The 24,273-nt window shown below is 34.5% G+C and overlaps 1 protein-coding gene across 4 annotated transcripts in view; it reads right to left on the reverse strand.

The window, feature by feature from the left end:
- LOC6035467 (titin) overlaps positions 1-23,738 on the reverse strand; it is an 81,687-nt gene extending 57,949 nt beyond the window's left edge. For 3 of the 4 annotated variants that reach the window (XM_038262406.1, XM_038262407.1, XM_038262404.1), the window contains exons 1-2: positions 23,575-23,738; positions 2,253-2,830 (exon numbers count right to left, since the gene is read on the reverse strand). In XM_038262406.1, coding sequence (XP_038118334.1) covers positions 2,253-2,481 — 229 coding nt within the window. In that variant the 5' untranslated portion in view covers positions 2,482-2,830; positions 23,575-23,738. Of the gene's footprint in view, positions 1-2,252; positions 2,831-3,378; positions 3,458-23,574 lie in introns of those variants that run through there. The other variant, XM_038262405.1, reaches the window with a different exon arrangement.
- Positions 23,739-24,273: the final 535 nt, after the last annotated feature.

A 24,273-nucleotide genomic window follows, 5' to 3' on the forward strand; every position in this document is an offset into this window, starting at 1 on the left:
AAGCATTGTTATATATTACAATGTTTATGTATTTGAATGTTTCAACCAAACAAAAAAGTTCTCAGAATCAGGTAAACCGAGGTTCTCCTAGTAGAGGTAACCCATAGGGACTCTCATGCCAAATATCAGCCCATTTGGTTGAGAATTGGCCTGTCCCCAGCGGTATAAAGTTAAAATGTAACTTACTATGGGATTTTTATGCTTTTCGTTCAATCGTTCCTACAGGTCTGGGGACAACATGGATTTGCTCGGAATAAAGACAGGTGTATAGGGGATGGTCCAATGAACACATTCCAGAAGGAATTAGGGTTGTCCATTCTGTCCCCAAGGTGCGCATTGGATCGACGTCCGGTGTCTCCAGAATCATCGATTCACCCTTCAAATGTACGCATTGTCCTTAGTATGCTATGACGGCTAGGTGAAAATTACGACGCCCCATGTCAGACGGTGAACACGTGGCAGAGCATAAACTCAAGTTTTGGCTCAGAAATATTCTTTGAAGTAATAAAATAACAATTATTGATGTTCCTGTAACAATTTGAACTATTCTAAATAACATAACATGATGATTTTGTAATAAAAATGCAATCGATGCTTCTCCACGTGTTCACCGATCCAATGCGCACCTTGGGGACAGAATGGACAACCCTAATTCTTTCTGGAATGTGTTCATTGGACCATCCCCTACACACCTGTCTTTATTCCGAGCAAATCCATGTTGTCCCCAGACCTGTAGGAACGATTGAAAGAAAAGCATAAAAATCCCAAAGTAATTTACATGTAAACTTTAAACCGCTGGGGACAGGCCAATTCTCAACCAAATGGGCTGATTTTTGGCATGAGAGTCCCTATGGGTAACCTCTACGAGGGGAACCTCGGTTTGCCTGATTCTGAGAACTTTTTTGTTTGGATGAAACACCCTATTATGTATACCTATTAGGGTGCCCAGAAAAAATGACCCCCTGCTCCACAAGCGAAAAACTGTTTTTTGGGTTATTTAAAGCATCTGTGCAAATTTTGAGCGATATTGGTTGAGATTAACCCATTGATACTCGAGCCTAAAGTTGGTGAAAAAAATGTTTTTCATGCAAAAATGACTTTTTTAAATCGCTAATAACTTTTCTGGGTCGAGTTTTACAGCTTCGGAATAATCTACAAAGTTGTAGAGCATTGAATTTCCAATGAGAATCTCACTTTTGGGAATATTTTGATGAAAGAAGCGCACCGTGCAGACCAAACCGTAAGAAAATTGAGTTTTCCATACATTTTTTCGATTTTTTCCATACAAACTTCACCTTCGAGTATCAATGGGTAAATGTTGACCGATTTTGCTCATATTTGGCCCAGAGTCCTAAAATAGCTCAAGGAACAATATTCAGCTTGTGGAGCGAGGTTTTGAGAAAATGTCCCATATTCTGGGCACCCTAATACCTATTAATTAAATTTACAAATAAAATATCAAAGTGTTTTGATATTTCATTACCCTACACTTATTGGATTTCAAAAGCCAACAACAATGAGCAAAAAAAAACAAATCTTTAAGTTATTAAAAATAAGTTTTTAAAACCTAATGGTAAAATTTGCAAACTTGCTAAACTTGACTCTACCTTTGCTTTTTGGTTACGGTGTTCGCTTTGAAAGCGAATGGTTCTGGGTTCGATTCCCATCAGCTCTCAACCAGAAAGTAGAGGACATTGAAATTGCTGATCTGTGATTAAATTAACAAAAATCTCCGTTATAACAAACAAATATGAAGCGATGTGGAGCCATCTATGGATAGAGCGTCTTAAAATTTTAATGCTGTGTTTTACAAATTTACCTATCCATCGGTTTATCTTGTTTTAAATAAATAAATAAAAGTCATTAAAAATTCGCAAACAATCTCTTTTGAAAAATAAACGGAATCAGTCTAAAACCAGATAATTTTTTTTCATTTCGGAAATGCAAAACATTAAACAAGGTTTATAAAACCAATTTGAGAATGGGTTTTAATTGAAAAGATCTGCAGAAAAATATTAATATTGATTCTAAACCAGAATTCTGATTAGTTTATGATTATGGAATATTTTATCGTGCAATCAGTCACTGTATTAGTAACTGATTTCGATCCAAACAAAATACCGGTTCAAAAGTTTAATTATTATTTACAATGAATCGCGTGAATAAATTATCTAAAAAATCTAGGTATGAAAAAGATTATCAAGGTAAATACTGAAAATACATCAGCAAAAAAAAGCAATCCTCTTCCTCACCTGATCCGCGATGATCCTTCATAATGTTCGGCTTAAACTGCCCTGCTCCTGCCCCCACTCCAGCTCCCCCGTTCGGCCCAACCATCATCGGGTAGAAGACCTTTGGCCACAGGATCGCGATACACCCGACCACCGTCACCATGATGATCAGCGTCTTGCGGGTCCCGAGCGGATTGGTCGATTCCGCCGACTCCGAGGTCCGACCCCGGTGCACCGCCGAGGTTGCCATGGCTGCCGCACTTTCTTTCTTTCGACCACAACCGGAGGAAACTTTCAGTTTTCACCGCAACCGAAACAGCAGCGATTATTGGCGGGTTTCTTCTCTTTTCTTCAACTTTTGCGCGCTATTTTCGCCGCACTAACCTTCTTTTCTTTTCACTTTTTGCCCACTTTGTTTCGTGTTTCAGCGCCGATTATTACATAACCTAATTCTTCTCATTTGGACAAATCTTTTGCTCGAAACCACCTCGTTTTGGCCACTTTTTGATCACATTCTGTGCGCTCACGGTCACTTTTTTTCTTCTTTATTTTCTTTTTTTTTTCTTTTTAGCTTTACTCAAAGTTGAGATTTTTTCGGGCTATTTTCGTTTGGTCACGGCGAAGCACAAAAAAAATATCAAAAAATATTAAATCACAGTTGTACTCACACGAATCTTCTTTGCGTTTTTTTTTTTCAAAAATATAGCAAATCGTTATGATTTCATCACCCGTGACGAGAACCCATTGTCAAGATCCTGGCCGTGTCATATGTCACGCACGCCGTGATGATCACCGTGATTTGTTCTGATATTGAAAAATACCGAGCGCTCGCGTCAGCGAAAAACTCAAAAACCATTACGTACGGCCCATTCCGGGCTATTTATAATTTTCACCACTGCCGGACCGCGGTTTTCTCCAAAAATGCAAAATATACTTTCCTGTTACGCAAAACTTCCGTCGCGGCTGCAGCAGAAAATGTTCGTTCACAAATATTAATTATTAGTTTCGAGAGTTCGAGAGAGCGCTACCAAACTAAGTGCAAAACCACAAATTAAAGGTAAAAACTTCCAAAGTCCCGAATTCAAGAGGGGGGAAAAGGGAAAATTCGCGCGAGGAACAGCAGTGAAAAAAAGTGAAAACTTCTAACTTGAGTGCGGTGGGAAAATCAGTGAGGTTGGGTTAGTATCGAGCGGGTCAAGCTACAACGACAGACTAAAATTACTTTTCAAAGATTGCAAAGATTTTAATAAACGACGAAAAATTCTCTCGGGCCGGCGAGCGCGTCCTTCTGGCGCGTTTAGCTAGGGTAGCTCAACCAATGTTTGACTCTTAACAAATAAGCAGGATGAAAAGTTGACTCAAGTCGAAAACAGTGTTGCCAGCCCCGTGTTTCTCGTGTAAAGAGAACCATCTCGGTTTCTAGCAACAACAACTAAACGCACGAGAGCAAGTAAACATTCCCCTTCTGCGAAGCAATGAGATTTGACTAACTTAATATGAGCAATGGTGAAGATTGGGTTTCCTCTCGCAGCTAGGTGAGCTTGGATACCGGGACGCAGACTAGTACAACATCCAAGTAATTTGATTATGCGGTGAAGAGAATGAGATCACTTTGCACACTGTTGCTCTTAGTACATCATGTTGCACTTTGTAGTTGCTGCTACTTGATTTGTGTCTGCTTTGTTGCACTTGTTGCAAACCGGCGACAGGTTGAAGTTTTGTAATTTGGAGTATTATCCAATATATGATCAATATCTCTTGTAATAACCAGACTTTGAATATGTTTGACTTCTCAATCAGGGATAAATAAGCAGGGAAATGCGAAATAATACCTTTCTCTGGTATCAATACCAAATTTTGGAATTCGAGAACCCTTGAAAATTAGTCTTAAGGATTATGCAAGACCAAAATTTGGTATCATAACAATTTAAGGTATTATTCTAATATTACAAAATTGTTAAATTTCTAGATAATCGGATATCACATTTTGATATTTTTTGGTATTACAGTTCATAAAATTCTATTCAGTTCATAAAATAACTATGGGAAAATTTGGACCAATTTTGACAAGGTCATTAATTTTGCTCTAAAATGATGTTTCAAAACGGATACTTTCAAATAAAATAACTTTTTTAAATTATTTACATAGCCCCTAAGGAAATGACTTGAAATTTATTTAAATTGTCTATGTTGGGATACCACATTTTGGTATTTTTTTTTAATTTGCGCTGAAATGATGTCTTGAAACGGATGCTTTCATTAAAAATCGAAAAAAAATAAGCTGGGTATTTTTATTATTCAGCAGTTTCATATGATAGTTAAAAAAAGTAATAGTGCTTCGATTTGGCTCATAATTTAACTGGAGTTTCCTGGCCGAAACAATTAGACCAGTATTTTTTTTTGCCATTAGAGTGATCTACTCCGTGTTAGGGTGGTCCAAAAAACGACAATTTTCGTCGATTTTCTCAACCAAAATTCAAAAAAATATAACAACGCTCCATTTTAACTGATTTTAGCTGTCTTGAGCGCAAATGAAAGATGATAAGTTTGACTTTCAAGAAAAAAACGGTTTGGAGTTTCAAAAATCTAGCCTGAAACTTGAAAAAGTCTTATGAAAATTTCAAATGCCGTTTGACGGTGTCTGGACCAAAGAGCCTATACAGTCATGCCCCGGTTTTACACGCCTCGGTTTTGCACTGCCCCGGTTTTGATTCGTTCAGCTGCCTCGGTTGAGCACGGCCCAGTGCTTAACTGAAGCACAGAGCTTAGGGTATTTTGGCTATATGGGAGACATTGGCTATAATCGTATGAAAAATCATGCAAACATCCGAAAATTATAGTGTTTTGGAATCGGGATGATGTCAGCTATCCATTGCACTTATAATTACATGAAAATTTTAACAAAAATATGTTTTTCCTGTATTTTGAAAATGCAATGTTTCTCGAAAAAATAATCAAAATTATTGTTATTGCAATATGGGTATCAAATGTTCGAAATTCGAATTCGATTCGAAATCGATCGAAAAAAATGTATAACAATATTTTTTGGAAATACTCCTAGTTATCACAAAACTACGTATTTTCGAATAAAAAAACTCAAAATTTGAGTTTTTCACAATATGGGGATTTTTTCATATATTTCGAAAGTTATAACAATTTTTTGATGAAAATACTCCAAATTTTCACAAAACTACGTTTTTTCGAAAAATACACATAATTTCAGTTTAACAATATGTAATAACAACATTTTTTTAAAATACTCAAAATTTTCACAAAACCACGTATTTTCGAAAATATGTCGTTAGTTTCGATACAATGTAACAAGTAATGAAAAAATCGCAATCATTTGATACCCATATTGTAAACAATAAAATTTTGAGTATTTTTCGAAAATAAAAAGTTTTGAGAAAATTTTGGATATTTTCACAAATTTGTGTTATTGCTTTCGAAATGTATGAAAAAATCCCGATCATTTGATACCCATATTGTAAAAAAACAGAAATTTTGTGAATCTTTTTCAAAAAAAAAACAAAGTTTTGTGAAAATTTAGAGTATATTGTTATTACATTCGAAATATATGAAAAAATCCCGATCAGTTGATACCCATATTGTAAAAAACTTAAATTTTTGAGTATCCATATCCAAATTATTTAGTATTTAAAAAAAAATGCTATAACATTCTGAATGTATGAAAAAAATTCCGAACATTTGATACCGATATTGTGAAAAACTTTAATTTTTAGTATTTTTTTCAAAAATACGTAGTTTTGTGAAAATTTTGAGTGTTTAAAAAAAATATATTACATTCGAAATGTATGAAAAATCCCGATCATTTGATACCCATATTGCAAAAAAAACTATTTTGAGAAAAAAATGACCCTCCCTTCTAAATTGGTTCGAAAAATCAGGGGGCAAAAAAAAATATTCATAAAACTGGAAAATTTCATTGAAAACAGAAGTCTAATTAACTGAAAACCATCTAAAATGCCTTTTTTCTGCATTGATGATCATATTTAACTTGTTTGGGCTCGTTACAATGTTCAGCAAAATGCAAAATCTTTTTTTTTTTTCTTGCGTACATGCTTTGTGTGTACACGTTTTTTCATACAATATTACGTGCATTTGCTCACAAAGGTGATATGCATGCTATTGCATGCGATTTTACCATCGGATTTTTTGCCGTGTATTTTAAAATCAGAGAATTGAAATTAAAACATTTAGTATTGGATGAAATATAAGCATTTCATTGCATTATAACTAGAATTTAGAAGTGTGAATTAAATAAAACAATAAAATTGATTTAAATTTACAAATTTGAAAATTTCTAGTTTTTTGTCACAAAAGTCTTAATTATTTTTTAAACCCGTATCGCTTTTTTGTTGAGCGGCTGATTGATTTGTTTAGATAATGTACAAGTTGAACAAAATAGAACTAGGACAGTTGCTTTGGAGAATTTGAACGGTGTGCGTCGCGGTCAACACGCCCGATTTTCGTTGCCGTTTCCGTCTTTGTTTCCCCCCCGATTGTGTGTTTATTTCGACCCGGGTGATTTCGCGATGTTGACAGTTGCTTTGGAGAATTTGAACGGTGCGCGTCGCGGTTATCACGCAGGATTTTCGTTGCCGTTTTCGATTGTGTGGGTTTTTCGGTCCGGGCGGTTTCGCGTTTTCGCATTTTATTTGGTTTTATCTTTCCACAGCCGGCTGTCTAAGATTGAATCATTTATGCTAAACTCAACACCAAATAACCGGGAAAAATCTCATCCGCATCCTCCGACTGTTTGCCTTGAGAATGCATAATACATCACACTATTAAACCAAATTTATTGATTATTGGGTCGCATCATCATCCTCTATGTTGAATCCTGGCCATTACCCTTACCCACTAACAAAATCCCAAGTAGAAGTAGTTTTCCGGCACACGTGGGGTGTGGATATCGTATAGAACCCACCCTTGGTAGCAACCTGTGCTAACTAACATTCCCGTCCCAATCCCCCGAGATCTACAAACTGACATGGCGGGCGCCGTTGGTGGCCAATGACTGTTACCTATTTGCTTCAGATCTAGTTTTAATGATCTTGATGTTTTATCTTTTCAACGCATTCATACATGCTGTTGATAAGGGAAACACCATTAGATCGTTCAAGCGTATGGTCGGTTGTATTGATAGGATATTACGGTCCTGTTCAGCAACGGAGAAGGACAACCATGGGTGGTCTCTCATGCTCATGCTCATGCTCAAGTTGAACAAAATAGAACTATTTTTCGCATTAGTTTCAAAAACAGCAACCAATCCCATGTTAAAATCAAACTACAGGTTGTCAAGCTAAAACATCTTTTTCGATATGAAATTAAACTTGCAATCATAAGGCTCTTTGCAGAAATTTACAAGTATGCCTTTGAAATGAGTTTTTAGATTTGTACCCTTACGAAGCACAGAGCTTGAGAGCAGGGTTGCCAGGTTTCCAGATAAATCCGGCAATGCCATTCAAGATATTTAACGGTTTTGTCATATTCAATGTTTAAGACATTTTATAAAAGTTTTTTTACCAAAATTGGATACTAAATTGTAAAGCTAGGATTTTTTTTTTCATTTCATTCAAATTTACTTTCAATTTTTTTAAATCAAAAATGAATATAAGTAACATAATCATGAAATATTGTCAATATCCATTATTCTTCTTCTTCCTCCATTCATAGCTGGTGGATTTTAATCTGCCAGATTCATCGCATTCATATCAAATATCGGTTCATTGCCAGACTTTTTTTATTTTGACCTGGCAACCCTGCTTGAGAGTCTAAAAAAACTTGAAAGCTATTCATAGATCAGCAAGAAAAACAAATTGTCACCTTCGTTACCAGCATAGTCACTTGCCAATGGTTGGAGGTAAATGTGTCAGGTGCGTCGTGCACTTAATAAAGGTCAAACAGCTATGCTAGTAAAATTATTCATTGCTTGATCATTAGGGGTCGTGCATAAACCACGTGGTCTCCTTAGGGGGGGGGGAGGGGGTCCGAAATCCGACCGAAAAAAACCATGAAAAGCCATGGGGGGGAGGGGGAGGGGGGGTCGACGGCTGACCACGTGGCCTTTAAAAAAAATCTTTTCTTAAAAAAAACAAAAAAATACGTGCTTTGAATTTACTTATATGCATACATTTTTTGTTACACTTCAAAACCATACAATTATTGTGTTTAAAATTATTACTTATATTTCAATGTCATAATATTTTCCAGTTCAATATTGAATTATATATTTCGACAGATTCATATCAATACTTTGAGCCTGTTATTGAATGTACACTTTTTAATACTCATGTAACTACGTCTTACAAAAGTTTCAAAAAAAAAATAAAAAAAAGTTTAAAAGTTGTTAAAAAATAAAGTGACAGTATCCAAAGTTAATATACCCTAAAAAATGCGTACCAAAATGCAAACAAAATTTCATTTTTATGTTGATGGTATCAAGTAGGTAAAAATGTGCTTGCAAATTTGCATTGAAAGTAGATGTAGTCTTCGATAGTTCTATTTTGGAACAACTTAAAAAATAAATATTGCTGACAATTTTATAAGATTTTCGTAACAAGGCAAAAAACTAAATATGTATTATAAATGAAGTGTCTAAAAATGATTCTCTGCGAAAAAAAAAATAATTTTCAAAATCTCAGATCTTAGCTAATTACCGTAGCTGGTCCTATAAGTGATCGAAGAATTTTAATCGAAAGATTTCCTTTTGACGCTTAAAACAAACTCAAGATATCTTGTATCTCCTCTCTCATGCAATATTTTTTTAAGTACAAAGAAACTAAAAACCCCAATTTCAGGATTATCGCGCAAAATTTCAATTTCACTACCTCATTTGCAAGTGAAACGTCTAACATTTAAAAATAACCAGTAACGAAAAAACAAACGATGCATACTTTAAGATTCACCAAAAAATTTGATGAATATTTTGGTCTAAAATATATTCCTTATTTCATGGGTTACACAATTCGGATTGTTATATTACATAACATTTCATAAAATACACGTTTACTATCCATCGGCAAAGTTGCAGGTATTTTTTTTTAGTTTTTTTTTATGTTAATAGGGACCATCTCTTGAGCCAAAGAGAAACATGGGCAAACATTTTAGATTTTTAGAGAAAAAAACGAGCTTCAAGCAAACATTGTTATTGTTTCTCAATTAATTTAAAGATTAAAAAATAGGGGCCAAAGGTGCCCTTTCCTGAAAATATTAGTTTTCTTTAAGCCTTTCAGGCCTGATGGGTCATATATGACCCAAATATCATAGCTTTTTGAAAAATTCAGGCCCGAAAGGGTTAAGCTGAGAAAATATACTATACCCTCAACTTCATATTTGAGATCAAACCACTCAAATATATAGACATATTAAAATAATTTAAGTTTTAAAGAGTCACTTAATTTTTAAATGCCGATATCAATTTGTGAAATAAATTTCAATACAATGCCGTTAAAGATCAACATAAATAAAACTCCTTAAAAAAGATGGAACGGTATTTTCAACTCGCTGGTTCTCGGGCATAACTCAACCAACCGGGACATTTTTTTGAGTGAATTATAAGGATGTCTAGATGTTCCTTAAACTTTGCAGAACTCGATTTGATCAAATCTGTAATTTATGCGATCAAAAACGTCGTTCCAACTTTTGTTTGCTCTAGTAAAAAAATCGCCCAAAAATCGCCCAAGCCCGAAAACCTGTGAGTTGAAGTTACCGTTCCAACGTTTTAGGGAGGCTTTGGCATCCGTGTATATTGGACATGCGTTGGGCGTCCCAGTGTTAATAATTTCAAAGATATTGAAAAGATGGAAAAATTAACTTATTACATATTTTTTTGTATTTATTTTGAGGTAATATCTCAGCAACCAAAAGTTGGATCAAAAATCTTAAATCGTGGATAATTGCCTATTTAAACAACTGAAAAAAAATGTAAAATAAATTCCAAATTTTAGCTCAATCTTTTTTTAAATTTAGCAAAACACGTAGTCGATAGAAAAATCAATTTAAAGTAAGAGTAAGACTTAAACAATTTGGATGTCCATGACTAAAAGAATGATTTTTAGCGCGTTGTCTACAACTTTTCCAAAGACACGAAATCGATTTTCGAGCAATTCTATACAAATTCGGTCTTTATTCTTAAATTTTAATTTTTGATTTTTTTAATCCGTCTGAAACCGTTTTTGGTGACCAAGCCATTTTGCATCATTAGTTTGTCCATATAGTTTTCCATACAAATTTGGCAGCAATGAAAATTAAAAAATCTGTATCTTTTGAAGAAATTTTTGGTCGATTTGGTGTCTTCGGCAAAGTTGTAGGTATGGATAAGGACTACACTGAAAAAAATGATAAATGGTAATTTACTTTGCTGATTTTTAATTTCACTTTTTGTCACTAAAACATGATTTGCAAAAAAACACTATTTTTTTTTAATTTTGCCACCTTTAAGAAATTTCCAGAGCGGGCTAAAAATCGTTGTTTGAGTTATGAATTTTTGAATCAATACTGATTAAAAAAAAAAATCGAAATATTGACCGCAACTTAATTTCAATTTTATTTTTCGATGTAAAATCGAATTTGCAATCTAAAAGTACAATAGTGAAATTTTCATAAAGTGCACCGTTTTCAAGTTATAGCTATTTTTAGGTAACTTTTTTTAAAAAATAGTGGCAGTTATTAATTTAAAAAAAATATTGCCCATGTTTGCCCAATTATGAAAAAAAATATTTTTGAAATGCTGAGAAAATTCTTTGTTGCTTTGTTGCTGAGATATTGCCATGCAAAGATTTTAAAATAGAAAAATGGATGTTTACTACCCAAACAACCCATAATTTTCTTATGTCAATATCTCAGCAACTAATGGTGCGATTTTCAATGTTTATAAATAAAACTTTCGTGAAATTTTCTGATCTTTTCGAAATCAATATTTTCAAAAAAAAATTAAGACTAACATTTTAAAAGGTCGTAATATTGAATGTTTGTCCCTGTCTCTGATTCTTGTATGGAGAAAAAAATTAAACAGCTCGACTTTTTTGGACACACTGAATCATTGGAATCAATCATGCTTAATTTAAAAGAAAAGTTGCTTTAGTTTGGATTTTTATGAATGTTTGGAATAAAATAAATATTAACTAGGAGCTTTCATAACTAGATATTTTCTTTAAAATAAAATGAAAATATTTTTTTGCTGAAACAAAACTTTTCTATTTAATTAATTTCGATTTTAAGAAAATATTTTAAAGCGCATTTAAATTAAATCATGAATGCTGTCTATATATCAAAATAGCTTTAATTCTAAAAGCATATTTATTCTGGATGCAATTAATTGCACTGCAATTCCATAATTTTGAATACATATGTTTTACTAAGTTGCTTGTTTTGTTGAGAGTATTTTTTAATTTCTGTACCATTTCAATAAATTGTTATACTGTTATTATTTACCTTAATCTTTGTGATATCATACTTTTTTCACACTTATACGTGAATTTCTGTTTTTTTTTTATATATTATTAAATTGATTTTAATGGTGTTACAGCACCTACACAAATTAAAATGTTTTCTATTTGACCCAATGTCACCCCCTCTAAAGGGTGAGTTTGAGTTAATTTTAAAACGATTGGCATTTATGAACGGTGTGATTATACTAGCCATATTCTGGGAAAATGTTGGTAAATTCAGGAGCATTCCCCAACATTATTTATTTCGATATAATTTGAAATGTTTTTATTGTGTTAAAATAACAACAGTAATATCGTTTTTTGACCAAAAGTCACCACCACTGACGGTACATCATTTGTGGATAAACAGTTTTGAAATCTATACTTATTTTGTTTTTTTTTTTTAAGATTTTTCACCTGGGAGGAAAAAGCCACGTGGCCATATAGGGGGGGGGGGTTGGCGTGAAACCACGAAAAACCACGAGGGGGGAGGGGGGGGTCAAAAATTCTCCAAAAAAAGGCCACGTGGTTTATGCACGACCCCTTAGTTGTCAACAAAACGATCAACGACAAAAAGAACTTTAAAAAAAATCAACAAAATATCATATAGATGTTGATATTCGAGATTGGTCAATTCCAGCTTTGACCTGAAAATGCAAATCAGCATGAAAATCGCCCCCGGAATGCCCCGGTGCACCATTTCGCTCTTTCAATCTCGAGCAGAGTGCAACTTTGTCACACAGCCTCGCCCGAGTGATAAGAGGGGCCCCCTCTCACAAAATGATAAACAGTTGTCACTCTTGGCATCCTCTCCATCAACAGAGAATGCGAGGACATTCGCCTCCTTTGGATGGCCTCGTGACAGCAATTCTTGTATATTTCTATAAAGGAAGATACCTGGCACCGTCGAGGCCGCTGCTGCTGACCGGGAAAAGCAACAATACCCGACGGATGTTTAAGAACGAGACCGGCAAGCGCCAGCGCCAGCATCTGATTATACAACATCGACTGTGAGGGGTGGATGAAAACTGTTGAAACAAGCTTCTTGGGAGTCTTGGGGGAGCCGTCATGATGTTCGTTATACATATCCAACCGGGTTGTTTTCAAAACTTCTGCATGGTGTCTTGTCACCTTTTAAAGTTTTTTTTTTTTTGCAAAATTGAAAAATCTATTTTGTGAATACATTACATTACAATACATTACAATTACAATTTTAAAATTTAACTTCTCGGAAATTCCATTAATAAAACGAGCATCATCTTGGCGTGACAAGCTTTTAACTATTACTTGCTGAATTTAATTAAACAGTAGATACTTTTTTTAAATTTACAGATTACAAATTTTATTGTTTCTTTGGATAAATCTTTAGAAGAGTGATACAATGTTCCAAATAGTTATAAAACAGCCAAAACAAGCATTTCGATTTATCAAAGTATTGGGTTTGCTAGCTTTAATAAGTTTCAATGATATTTTTAAAAGTGCTATATTTTATCATTTTTACCAGACAATCTAAGTCTTTCGCTCTTAATGTTTGTCTTAAAAAATTTGAATTTGACTTAAACCTTTTAAAATTTGAAAGCGAATATAGCTCAAACCTCAATTTGTGCAAAGCGAACGAAGTGCTCATACAAAAACGTAATCAAAAATTTTGCGATGAATTTTCATTTTTAACATCAAATGTTGTGGCATAAATTTAAAAAATGTCGCATCCTAAGTTAAAATGGTATAAACAAAGAATGATTTTTCTAAGGAATGTTTGTATGAAATTTTCAGTCAATCGAGCAAATCGATTTCTTTCAAATTTTCAATTCAGCTGTGAAAAATTGATATAGGTACATTTTTTTTTTTGAAATGTGTAAAATTTTACCATTTTAGACCCGTTTTTCCACGTCAAAAAAAAATCAAACCATCCACATTTACGACCCCCGGGTCTTTTGTGGTCTCTATTGCAAGTTTCTGCTCGAACCTAGGAGTCCGAAGGCTTGAATGGGGAGAGCACCCAAACCTCTTTCTACTCCTAGGAACCTTCCACCCCAGTGTTTGAACTGACGACCTTTGAATTGCGAGTTCAACCGCCGCCAGCGATTCCACCGGAGTAGTGGTGTGTTGTTTGTACTTATGGCATGGAGACGACTCCTTCACCTGGAATGACTTAACGGCCTAACAACCAAGGACGGGACCGACATTTTACTTCCTCATCCGATGGAAGGTTGGAGCAGATGGGACCACGTTTTCACCCTTAAAACTCAATCGTGTGCATTTGAAAACATTTTTTCGGACGTTAGAATGGAGTTTTGCAAAGTTTTAAGTGTTAGTGAACTATAATTACGAAAATAATTAATTGGATTATTTTAAAATTCACAAAAAGTCACGATTTTCAATGAAAACTAGTCCGAATCGGAATACATCTTCGGATTCTTTGGGCGATTTTCTACTGGGGGAAGAAAAAAATAGTTTCTAAATTGTAAATGTTTAACACATTCCGAACTTAAAATTTGTAGGTATTTTCAGTGTAACAAATTTAGTTTGAAGTGAATTACAAATCGATATTTTTATGAACAAAACTAGTTTAAAAGAATTTCAAGCAAAATTATGTGCATCCAAAAAAAATTCACGTCTATCAAATACACCTTGAAATCCAATATAAAAATTTCTAACACAGCTACTTATTTAAAAAAAAACCCTGTTGATTATTTTCACAAAACTGGTTTCTCAACTTGAGTGGCCTACCCCATTACATGTTAAAAAAAAGTCTTTACCTTCCAAAACCCCATTTCAAAAAATGAATATAAATCCTATGAACTAAATCAATTACTCAAAAATTATGGAAATGTATATGGGACATTTATGCGAACATGGGCAGTAAATGTCACTTCGGTTTATAGTATCTAACCGCAAAATTAAAAAAAAAACATGTTTGAACAAAATGTTTCAAATTAAAAAAATTGCCTTATTTGGTTATTGCAGATAAATATTAAAAGTTCATGTCTCTTGATTTTTGACAGTTGAGTAACGAAAAATGGTATAGAGATTTCTAAGCTATTTCCAAAATATTTTAATTCTTCTAATCTAATCTAATCTAATCAGACCCTAGCGCAGCCAATCTTTCGAAGGGATCCTGGAGAGTGCCTTAGGTTAGATGACGCCTAGCACTCTTCTTGTCATTTATTAACATTTGTAGTGCGCCATTGCATCGAAATGCATTGAAACATCACAAGCGTTAAAGCGGCCAGGCCTACTGCGTAAAGCCGTATCGCAGAGATGACTCGTAATTGGGTTGAGTTTGAGCACAGAGTGTTCGAACAGCAACACAATTCTGAATCGACAGGGGAGGAAGAAGCGTGGGGGGACACCACCATACGCTCCGAGATTTGGTTGTATTCGTTGGGAGCACCATGCTAAGAAGGTTTGGTACTCCGGGACCCTCTGGGATGGGACATTGTATTTCCACAAATGCCCTGGACACTATTTGCCGTGGTTATAGCGCCACAACTCGCTCTCTGTAACAGTATTCCTAATTCCAGTCCACTCTCACCAAGTCGTCATGGCCTAGTGGTTAGCATTTTTGCTTACCAATCCAAAGGACGGGGGATCGAACCCCGCCTCGAGCGACTTTGATTTTTCGTTCATATATTCATCATTTCAAATTTCTATGTTCTAAACTTTCTCGTTGGGAGCAGATGGGAATCGAACCCAGAACCATTCGCTTACAAAGCGAACACCGTAACCAGTCAGCCACGGCCGCTCCTCCCAAAATATTTTAATTCTTAATACATTTTTTCAGAGTGTTGAATACAGGGGTGTGCTTATGGGTAGATTTGAGTAGATGATATCTACTTAGCTGTTTGCTTAAATTTATTTATTTTTCAAGGAAAAATATTCAAGTTAAACGATATTTTTGACCAAAAAAGGGCTTGCACCAAGTTTCACCAATTTCTTGGCTCAATTTTGAAGCGCCCTTTTCTTTTTTTCAAGTCATATGCACTCTTTCTGGAAAGTCAACCAAACATTTCAGTGTTCCAAGGTAGTGCTGTCGCAGTCTGTCGCAAAGTCGCCAAGTCGAGGAGCGATATTTTTTAAATTAAGTTTGTCTGAAGGCGCCCTAGGATTTAAAAATTGTATTAAAATTCTCAATATGAAAATTTGACTGGAGGCGCCCTACGACTTAAAAATGTATTGAAATTCTCAATATGAAAATTTGACTGGAGGCGCCCCTACGACTTAAAAATGTATTGAAATTCTCAATATGAAAATTTGACTGGAGGCGCCCCTACGACTTAAAAAAAATGTATTGAAATTCTCAATATGAAAATTTGACTGGAGGCGCCCTTATGGCTGAAAAAAAATTGAACAGGGGTGTGCTTATGGGTAGATTTGAGTAGATGACGCAAAGTCGCTAAGTCGATGCGCGATCGCTGTGCGATGGTTTGTTGTTTGTTTTATTTAAATTTAGCTTTGTCACTCTTGCGATGCATAAGTTTTTTTATTTGATTAAATGATTTTTGGTTGTTGTGCGCACGCAACTATATGTTTCCCCAAGAGCGAGAGAAGCCAACTCGCTCACCAAAATGTATCAAATTTGGACCAATGATTTCAAATGACTTTCTCATATTGAAGGAGTAAGCCTACCCTTCAGGTGAATCGATACTCCGAATTGGTAAAAATGTTGGAGCTCGTTTTAAAAGCACAATCGCATTGATTTATTTTTTATTTGTTTGGAAGTGCGCAAAATCTAATTCGTCATTCATTTGCGTAATGCGTTTTATTTATTTTTTTTGGCACGATCATCAATGTTTATGAGAACACTATCATCTTTCATATTGTAAATACGTGCTATTCATCCTTTATCTCTGTGCTTACAGTATTTAACGGTGTAGCATTCTTGAACAACCACTTCGCAGCAACAGCCTCACAGGGCATGCAAACCTTATGCATCGCTTTGTTAACATGTTCCCAACAGATGACTTGTGTAGGCTGACTTACTTTTTTTATCCTCTATTAGAGGATGATTTTTGACGGGTAGAGTTTTTCGGAACATTTACCCCGAAGCTTTGAAAAAAAGAATACATTTGAAACCAGTACCATTAATATTATTGTTTTTAATTGCTGTTTTATTTTTAGATGAAAGAGATCTTCGCTTCTGGTTAAGGCTTTTTTCGAAGTGATAGGGACTCAAAACAAATCGCTCTATGTGGCAACTTTATTCTAGTAGAGGACTTTACTAAGTGATTTCGTTTACTTTATAGATCGAGAACTGTTATGGGAAATGAAACATAGTTTGATTTTAATTAAGTCATACAGTGTACAATGTACACGGTGTGATTATTTAGAGTTCTCCTAGATAAATAAGGTAGGTCTGATATTTTGCACCTTGTAAGAAAGTCTATTTCCCGAAATTTTGAGGGGTAAATTGAAATATAATATTTAGCCCCAAGTGCAACTTCTTCTAAGAATCTAAGAATTTTATAACGATCTTATCAGATTTTCTTTGGAAAGTCACTGAAAATTGATTGAAACAATATGCTTATTATATTTTTTAAGCACTTTGGCTACTGAATCGTAAAAAAGATATACGTCGCATCTCGCGGCGTCCGAGACACCATTTGATTATGCTGGGATCGATTTTTCGAAAAAATGCCAAACTTTGAAGGTCTGTACCGAGCTCCGGGTTGCTCCAAATATCAATGTTATATATACCAAAAGATGTGCAAGAATCGGGCCTACACGCTAGTGATGTTGAAAATAAGCGCTTCAGTGGCCAAAGTGCCTTAAAAAATTACATTTTTGAAAAAAAAATCTTTTTACGGGTTAAATCCCATTTAAAATTCAAATGCAAAGCGCCAGCTCCTGTTACATCCAATCAAGCTCATATTTGGGATTTGAGCTCAGTATGACCACCGGAACAAACCTCTGAATGCCCGCCAAAATGTAATTTTTGCTACATCCTAATACCTAATAATCCTAATAATTGCACATATTCTTATAAATTATCTAATTTGATTCCACTTTGTATAATCTAGACTTTATCAATTAGATCTCTAAGAACAATTTTCGGAACAAGTTCTCATAATAAAATATCAGTATTTGTTCGTTACTAGCTGAAATATGCGAATTTCGCTTAGTTACACATTAGGAAGCGTTAACTGAGACATTTTGAATGCTCATATTTATTTTTTTTAAAGAAATTAAATAAAAATTTGATATCAATTTCTTGTCTCAATAAAGCAATGCCGTTAAAAGTAACGATAATTGCGCATAATATAGCCTGAATAATATAATATAGCCATAATATAGCCTGAAAATTTCATATCAAAGTAAAAATATTTCAAAAAATATTAGTTTCTGAAGCTTTCACAACTGGGATCTTGTTTATTCGTTGGGCAACAAAAATTACGATGTTATGAAATGAAAATTAACTATTATAATTTTGGTTAATTTTTCAACATAAATTGTTGTTATATCATTTAAAACTTAGGTATCCTGTTCTGCCAAGATCAAATTATGTTTTTTTACGGTTTTGTTTACCATGGCCAAATTGGATGAAAATTGAAAAAAATATCAATTGATGTCTCAGAGAGGGTTATTCAAAAAAAAAATTGGTAAATTTGTTAAAAAGTGTTAACAGTTTAATATCAAGAAAAAAAAACTTGAGCTAACAAGGGGCGTAAGAGGTTTAATATGAACTGAAATACTTTTATTGCTATGAAAATTCTTTTAGACGAAATCATTTATTAAGCTGAATCATTAAAAAACCTACTTCATATTATGTAGAAGGTGATTTTATGAAAATGATATTTCAAGTGAAAAAGCTAATTTTTAAGGTGAATTCAATGCTTATCTATTTATTCATGAGCTCAAAGAAGTAAGATTTGTTCAAGAAAAACGATTTGCCAACAAATCCATATTTTCTTCATTATTTTGTATTTCATTTTAACGTCGTCTCAATATTATTCTTTATCATATTCTCTCAAACTGTTCACAGAGCCATATTCAATAGCAATGTTATGGTTTTGAAGCATGGATTCATTTTACTCGCCGTCAAAAGACTGTGATTGGAAAAATATCACTGCAAAAAAAAATACTAGTAAATTTAGAAATAGTCTATAAATTTAGAATATTAATATATTTTCTTGAAAATGTTTTTGCAAGCAGTTAAGGCATTAATTGACCCTCGCACTTAATTTGATCATTTAAGTTGCTATTTTATACAATTTTGTTGAAGAATATTAACCAGAACCAATATAAGAACAATTTTGGATAAATTTAAAATTTACCGTTTCCCGGGAATTTTTTAACCCTGGGAAATTGGACGCTTTAGGTAATACTAAATCGCATCAGATTATGTTATTGAGAGCTAGTCAATCTGTTTTCTCCGATTTGATTGCAAAGATAAAGTTCAAAAGCCATACACTGAAATAAAAAAAAAGTACGAAATTCCTTTATTTTAGGAATTCTGTCTCCTTTCCTTATTAAGTGATTGTGTTTTTCGGATAACTGAATAAGGATTTTTTATAAGTTATTTTCAAGTTGGGACCATCCATAAACCACGTGGACACTTTTTTGGGAATCTGTTACCTCCACCACCCTCCCCCCCCCCTCTTGTGGACAATTGTCCATACAAAAAAAAAACATTTTTGTATGGATCGTGGACAATCACCATACCCTCCTAAAGGGACCACGTGGTTTATGGAAGGTCCCGTTCAAGTCATTCAAGGCATGTTCATGACAAATTTGATAAATATGAATGTACGTGTTTCTATCAATTTCATGTGATTTTTCCATAGAAATATACATTAAAATCGTTAAAAAATATTCACTTTTATCTTAGATTTCTGGAGCAACACGAGAAAAGGGCGGATAAGCATTTTGACAGCACGAACTATTTTGCAAATTCCGAGCCAACAGGTAACTTTTTCACAAAACTCGAAATGTTAAACAATAGTTGGCCTTCTCAGCTATCTTTTAACACTGCGGGTTTTGTCAAATAGTTACTTGTTGGCTCGGAATTTGCAAAATAGTTCTGGCTGTCAAAATGCTTATGCGCCCTTTTCAAATGTTGCTCCAGATTTGTTCTCCGAAACTTACCGTGGATCTGGATACCCTGTTAATATATAATTCTGACTTCTGGATTGAATACGCGAGAGTCAGTTTTTATTATCAATTCCAAAATGGATCAAATTTAATTATGTGTAGATAGAGTTATCTTTTTATGATAGGTGCGACCTTAACAATTTTAAATAACTAAAAGATTCTATTGTTTCATTGTTGGGGGATGGGCATTTTCATTATCGAGTAGGACGGGACAAAGAAAGGGTTTACGACTAGGTTTAGAGTCAATTTTATGAATTTTCAAAAATAATGTGAAGTTTGTGTAAGTTAAGGGCAAAAGTCACTGTTTGTCTGTTTTGATCTTATATTTGAAGTTTACTAAATAATGTTTTCAAACCTATAGGTTCTTGAAATCTTTGACACTTTCTAGCAAGTGTTTAGCCAAGCGAATTACCTTACTAACCGTTAAAGAATTTTTGAAATTTTCCTTAAATAAATTTGCGGGAAGGTGCGTACATTTTTGAATGCAAAAAAAATCAAAAGCATAAAATAACTTTTATTTCTGATAATGCGGAATCGACGTAACACCTTATAATCTAGCCCTCTTAAACCTTGCAGTTTCGGCAACGGATTCACAGGCGTGTATCGTTCTTTTTGCGACAAGACTTTTTTTTTAATTTCTAATAATATTGATTCAAAATCACAGATAAAAAATATCAGCAGAAATCGTACCAAAAAATTAAATTTATGCAAAAATAGTAATCTTTAATCCCCAAAATTAAACTTACGTTATATAAGTACTACTTTGTTAAAATAGGTAAATTTACCATATTTTTTTTTATTTTTAAGAGGCAGTATTTGTAGATTCTGCTCGGTTTGTTCTAGAGGTCGTATCGAGTTGCTCCGATTTGGATGAAACTTTCAGCGTTTGTTTGTCTATACATGAGATGAACTCATGCCAAATATGAGCCCTCTACGACAAAGGGAAGTGGGGTAAAACGGGCATCGAAGTTTGAGTTCCAAATCACATGAAAAATCTTAAAATTGCTCGCATTTCCGTAAAACTTCATCAATTCCAGTTCTCTTAGATGCATTCGAAAGGTCTTTTGAAGCCCTTTAAAATGTGCTATAGACATCCAGGATTGGTTTGACTTTTCTCATAGCTTTTGCAAATTACTGTTAAAAATTGATTTTTTAAAACCTTAATAACTTTTGCAACAGCCTCCAACACCCATACTCCCATAGGTCAAAAGTTAGGAATTTCATGGACTATAAGCCTACGGTATTAACTTTTGGCCAATCGCAGTTTTCTCATAGTTTTACGATTTTTTAGAACAAACATTTTACAACAGTAATTTTTGCCCTGTAGGCCAAGAAGACGGCACTTTTGGTCTCAATTTTGTCATATTCGGAATCCTCGGACAATTTCACGTAAGTTAGAAGTATTGAAGTTATAATTTTGATTTAAAAAATAATTAAATAAAACGTTTTTGAAAAAAGAAATAGATCTTATTTACCCTATGATCAAAACGTCAAATGCTGTATCAAGTAGGCGAAAACTTGTTTTACCCCTAATCCGACAAAATGCTAAATAATATTTTAATTAATTCTAAATGGCATTTTTTCCAATTAAATTCAAAATTCCAACACCTCAATCTAATGTAAAATTTTCTGAGGATTCCGAATATGTCAAAATTGAGACCAAAAAGTGCCGCTATGGAGGCTTACAGGGCAAAACTAACGTTGTAAAATGTTTGTTCTAGAAAAATCGTAAAACTATGAGAAAAACTGCGATTGGCCAAAAGTTAATACCGTAGGCTTATAGTCCATGAAATTCCTAACTTTTGACCTATGGGAGTATGGGTGTTGGAGGCTGTTGCAAAAGTTATTAAGGTTTTAAAAAATCATTTTTAACAGTAATTTGCAAAAGCTATGAGAAAAAGTCAAACCAACCCTGGATGTCTATAGCACATTTTAAAGGGCTTCAAAGACCTTTCGAATGCATCTAAGAGAACTGGAATTGATGAAGTTTTACGGAAATGCGAGCAATTTTAAGATTTTTCATGTGATTTGGAACTCAAACTTCAATGCCCGTTTTACCCCACTTCCCTTTGTCGTAGAGGGCTCATATTTGGCATGAGTTCATCTCATGTATAGACAAACAAACCCTGAAAGTTTCATCCAAATCGGAGCACCTCGATACGACCTGTTTCACATCGGTGAAAAACTCGCTCTTAATTTAATCTACGCTTTGTTTAACCATCAAGAACCATGTGTATGTTTAGGTACTTTAGGATTTTGTCGCCTCACATATCAGTTAGTAACTGTCAGCGCCCTTAAAAATCATGTATGCACTGTAGGCGCCCTCAGCCAAATGCGCATCTACCTAGCTCAAGCCCATCAAACACACCCCTGGTTGAATAAAAATAATGTTACATAAAAATTCCCTTTGACACCAAATTACATCTAGCACCACGGTTTCGGCAAATCAAAAAAAAAAATAGCAAGGAACATCAAACTTTTATAAAACAGCCAATAACAGACAATCTAAAATTGTTATTTTGGCTTGAAAAAATGAATTTAAATTAAATTATACATAACAATAAGAATAAAGTTTTAGTTTATGACGATTTTTCTAAGTATGAGAAGATGACTTATATTCAGTGATATCTCCACGAATCTTTAGGAACACTTTGATCATTTTGAGAGATTCTGGATCCTTCTAAGTTTTATGGAATACAGATCTTGGAATCTAACGCCCCATAGCAAAACAAGTCTGCCAAGGTTTCAAACATGATTCATATCATCAAAGTCCCTGAGATTTTTTAGCATCACTATGATCTTTTTTTATTTTTTTTATGTTCTGGGTCCTCCAAAGTATCCCGAATTACAGATTTCGGATTACAGATTTTCCTAAACATTTTTAATTAATTTGGTGTCCCGTCATCTGGAGTACCGTAATTTGGGGTGAATCGGGACTACAGTCTGAATAGGGACAGCAGTTTTTAGAGCACTTAAAGCTTTTAAATTTGGAAATGGATGTACACATTTTGTTGGCCTGAGTATGTTCCAACCGAAACCAACCAGAAAAATCAAAATATTGTGCTCCAACATGGTTAAAACTGCTGTCCCAATTCGCCCCATGTGTCCCGATTGACCCCAGTTTACGGTAGCTGTTTTAGCAATGTCTCAGCCTAACAATTTGATATTTTTGAGTGGTTTCGGCTAGACCAGATTAAAAAAACAAATTTGAAGCTGTCAACTACTCTAAAACATGCTGTCTCTATTCAGACTGTATTCCCGATTTGCCCAATTTGACGGTATAATTAATAACTTCATATTTTATGTTTGAAGAAATTAAAAAAAAATCACAAAGTATGCTTAAACAGGTGGATTTTCATCTAAGCATCTTATCTGCCAGAACATCTCACAAACTGCGAAAATCACTGCACATTTTCCCCCCACAAGCCGACACCATCCCCTCGGCGTGATGCTTTTATGTGTATGAGTGTTCGGGGTGTAACTTGTGAGCTTTTCACTGGCTGGCTAGCCAGCCGCCCCCATTATGTGCTGGATTAATGGAAACGATAGATTGTGCTTTTTCGCAACAAAGTTCGCCATTAGAGATTATGAGGTTTTGTGGGCAAACATGAATCCGTAATCAACGGGATCCCACTTCGGTACACACACATATCAGAAGCTATTTTCATCAACGATCCGGTCCAAAGGTTGATGCCACAACGTTGGTAATGGTTTTTGAATTTTTACTTTTTTTAGTCCTTGGAAAGTCACTTTTTTCCTTTTCAGAGTTTTCAAACTTTGTTTCAACAGAATCCCACCGTTTGTTCTAGAAATCTCCAACCAAGAAATGATAAGACAAAAAAAATGTTGAAAATCTCGGACCACACACACGCGGAGAAGACACCAACTCGCGCGAATCAACAAAAGGCCACCACCAAACTAATCAACCACGGACGGACGACGGACCGAGAACTGCGAATGTTTTGCAGGATTCAAGGAAAATTCACACGACACACACACACAAGATTCGGATTCTGCGCAGTTTTCCGCGGAATGTCAGTGAGCACCCATACAGCTGCAAGTTAAGGGAGGGAAATCGATACGCACACCATTACCACCCTCCCTGAACGTTGGGCCTGACAATCATATGATTTTTGTGTACAAACTGACAGGACCGAAGAAGGCCCTCGAGGGACAGCGCGGAAAAGCCGGTTCCAAAAAACACTACGAAGGTGAAACCTGGATGGAGGTGTATGCTCCCTATGATGATGCTTGGATTTGCCGGATTGTGGCATGTATGCTACTTTGTTGTGGTTTCCAACAGGTGTAGTGCAGATATATGCGGATAATACCTTGATGAAAAAAAGAAAATTTTAGTTTTAGATAGGCACCGTGTGAATCCATAAAAAAATATGGAGACGAAGTGTACTTTATATCGATGCAGCATGTAGGATTTATTTTACTTATCAATTTATTAAATATGCTTCAGATGAAATCAAAAATTAATTTGATTAAAT

This window comes from Culex quinquefasciatus, chromosome 3 (genome assembly GCF_015732765.1).
Source record: "Culex quinquefasciatus strain JHB chromosome 3, VPISU_Cqui_1.0_pri_paternal, whole genome shotgun sequence".
Lineage (NCBI taxonomy): Eukaryota > Metazoa > Arthropoda > Insecta > Diptera > Culicidae > Culex > Culex quinquefasciatus.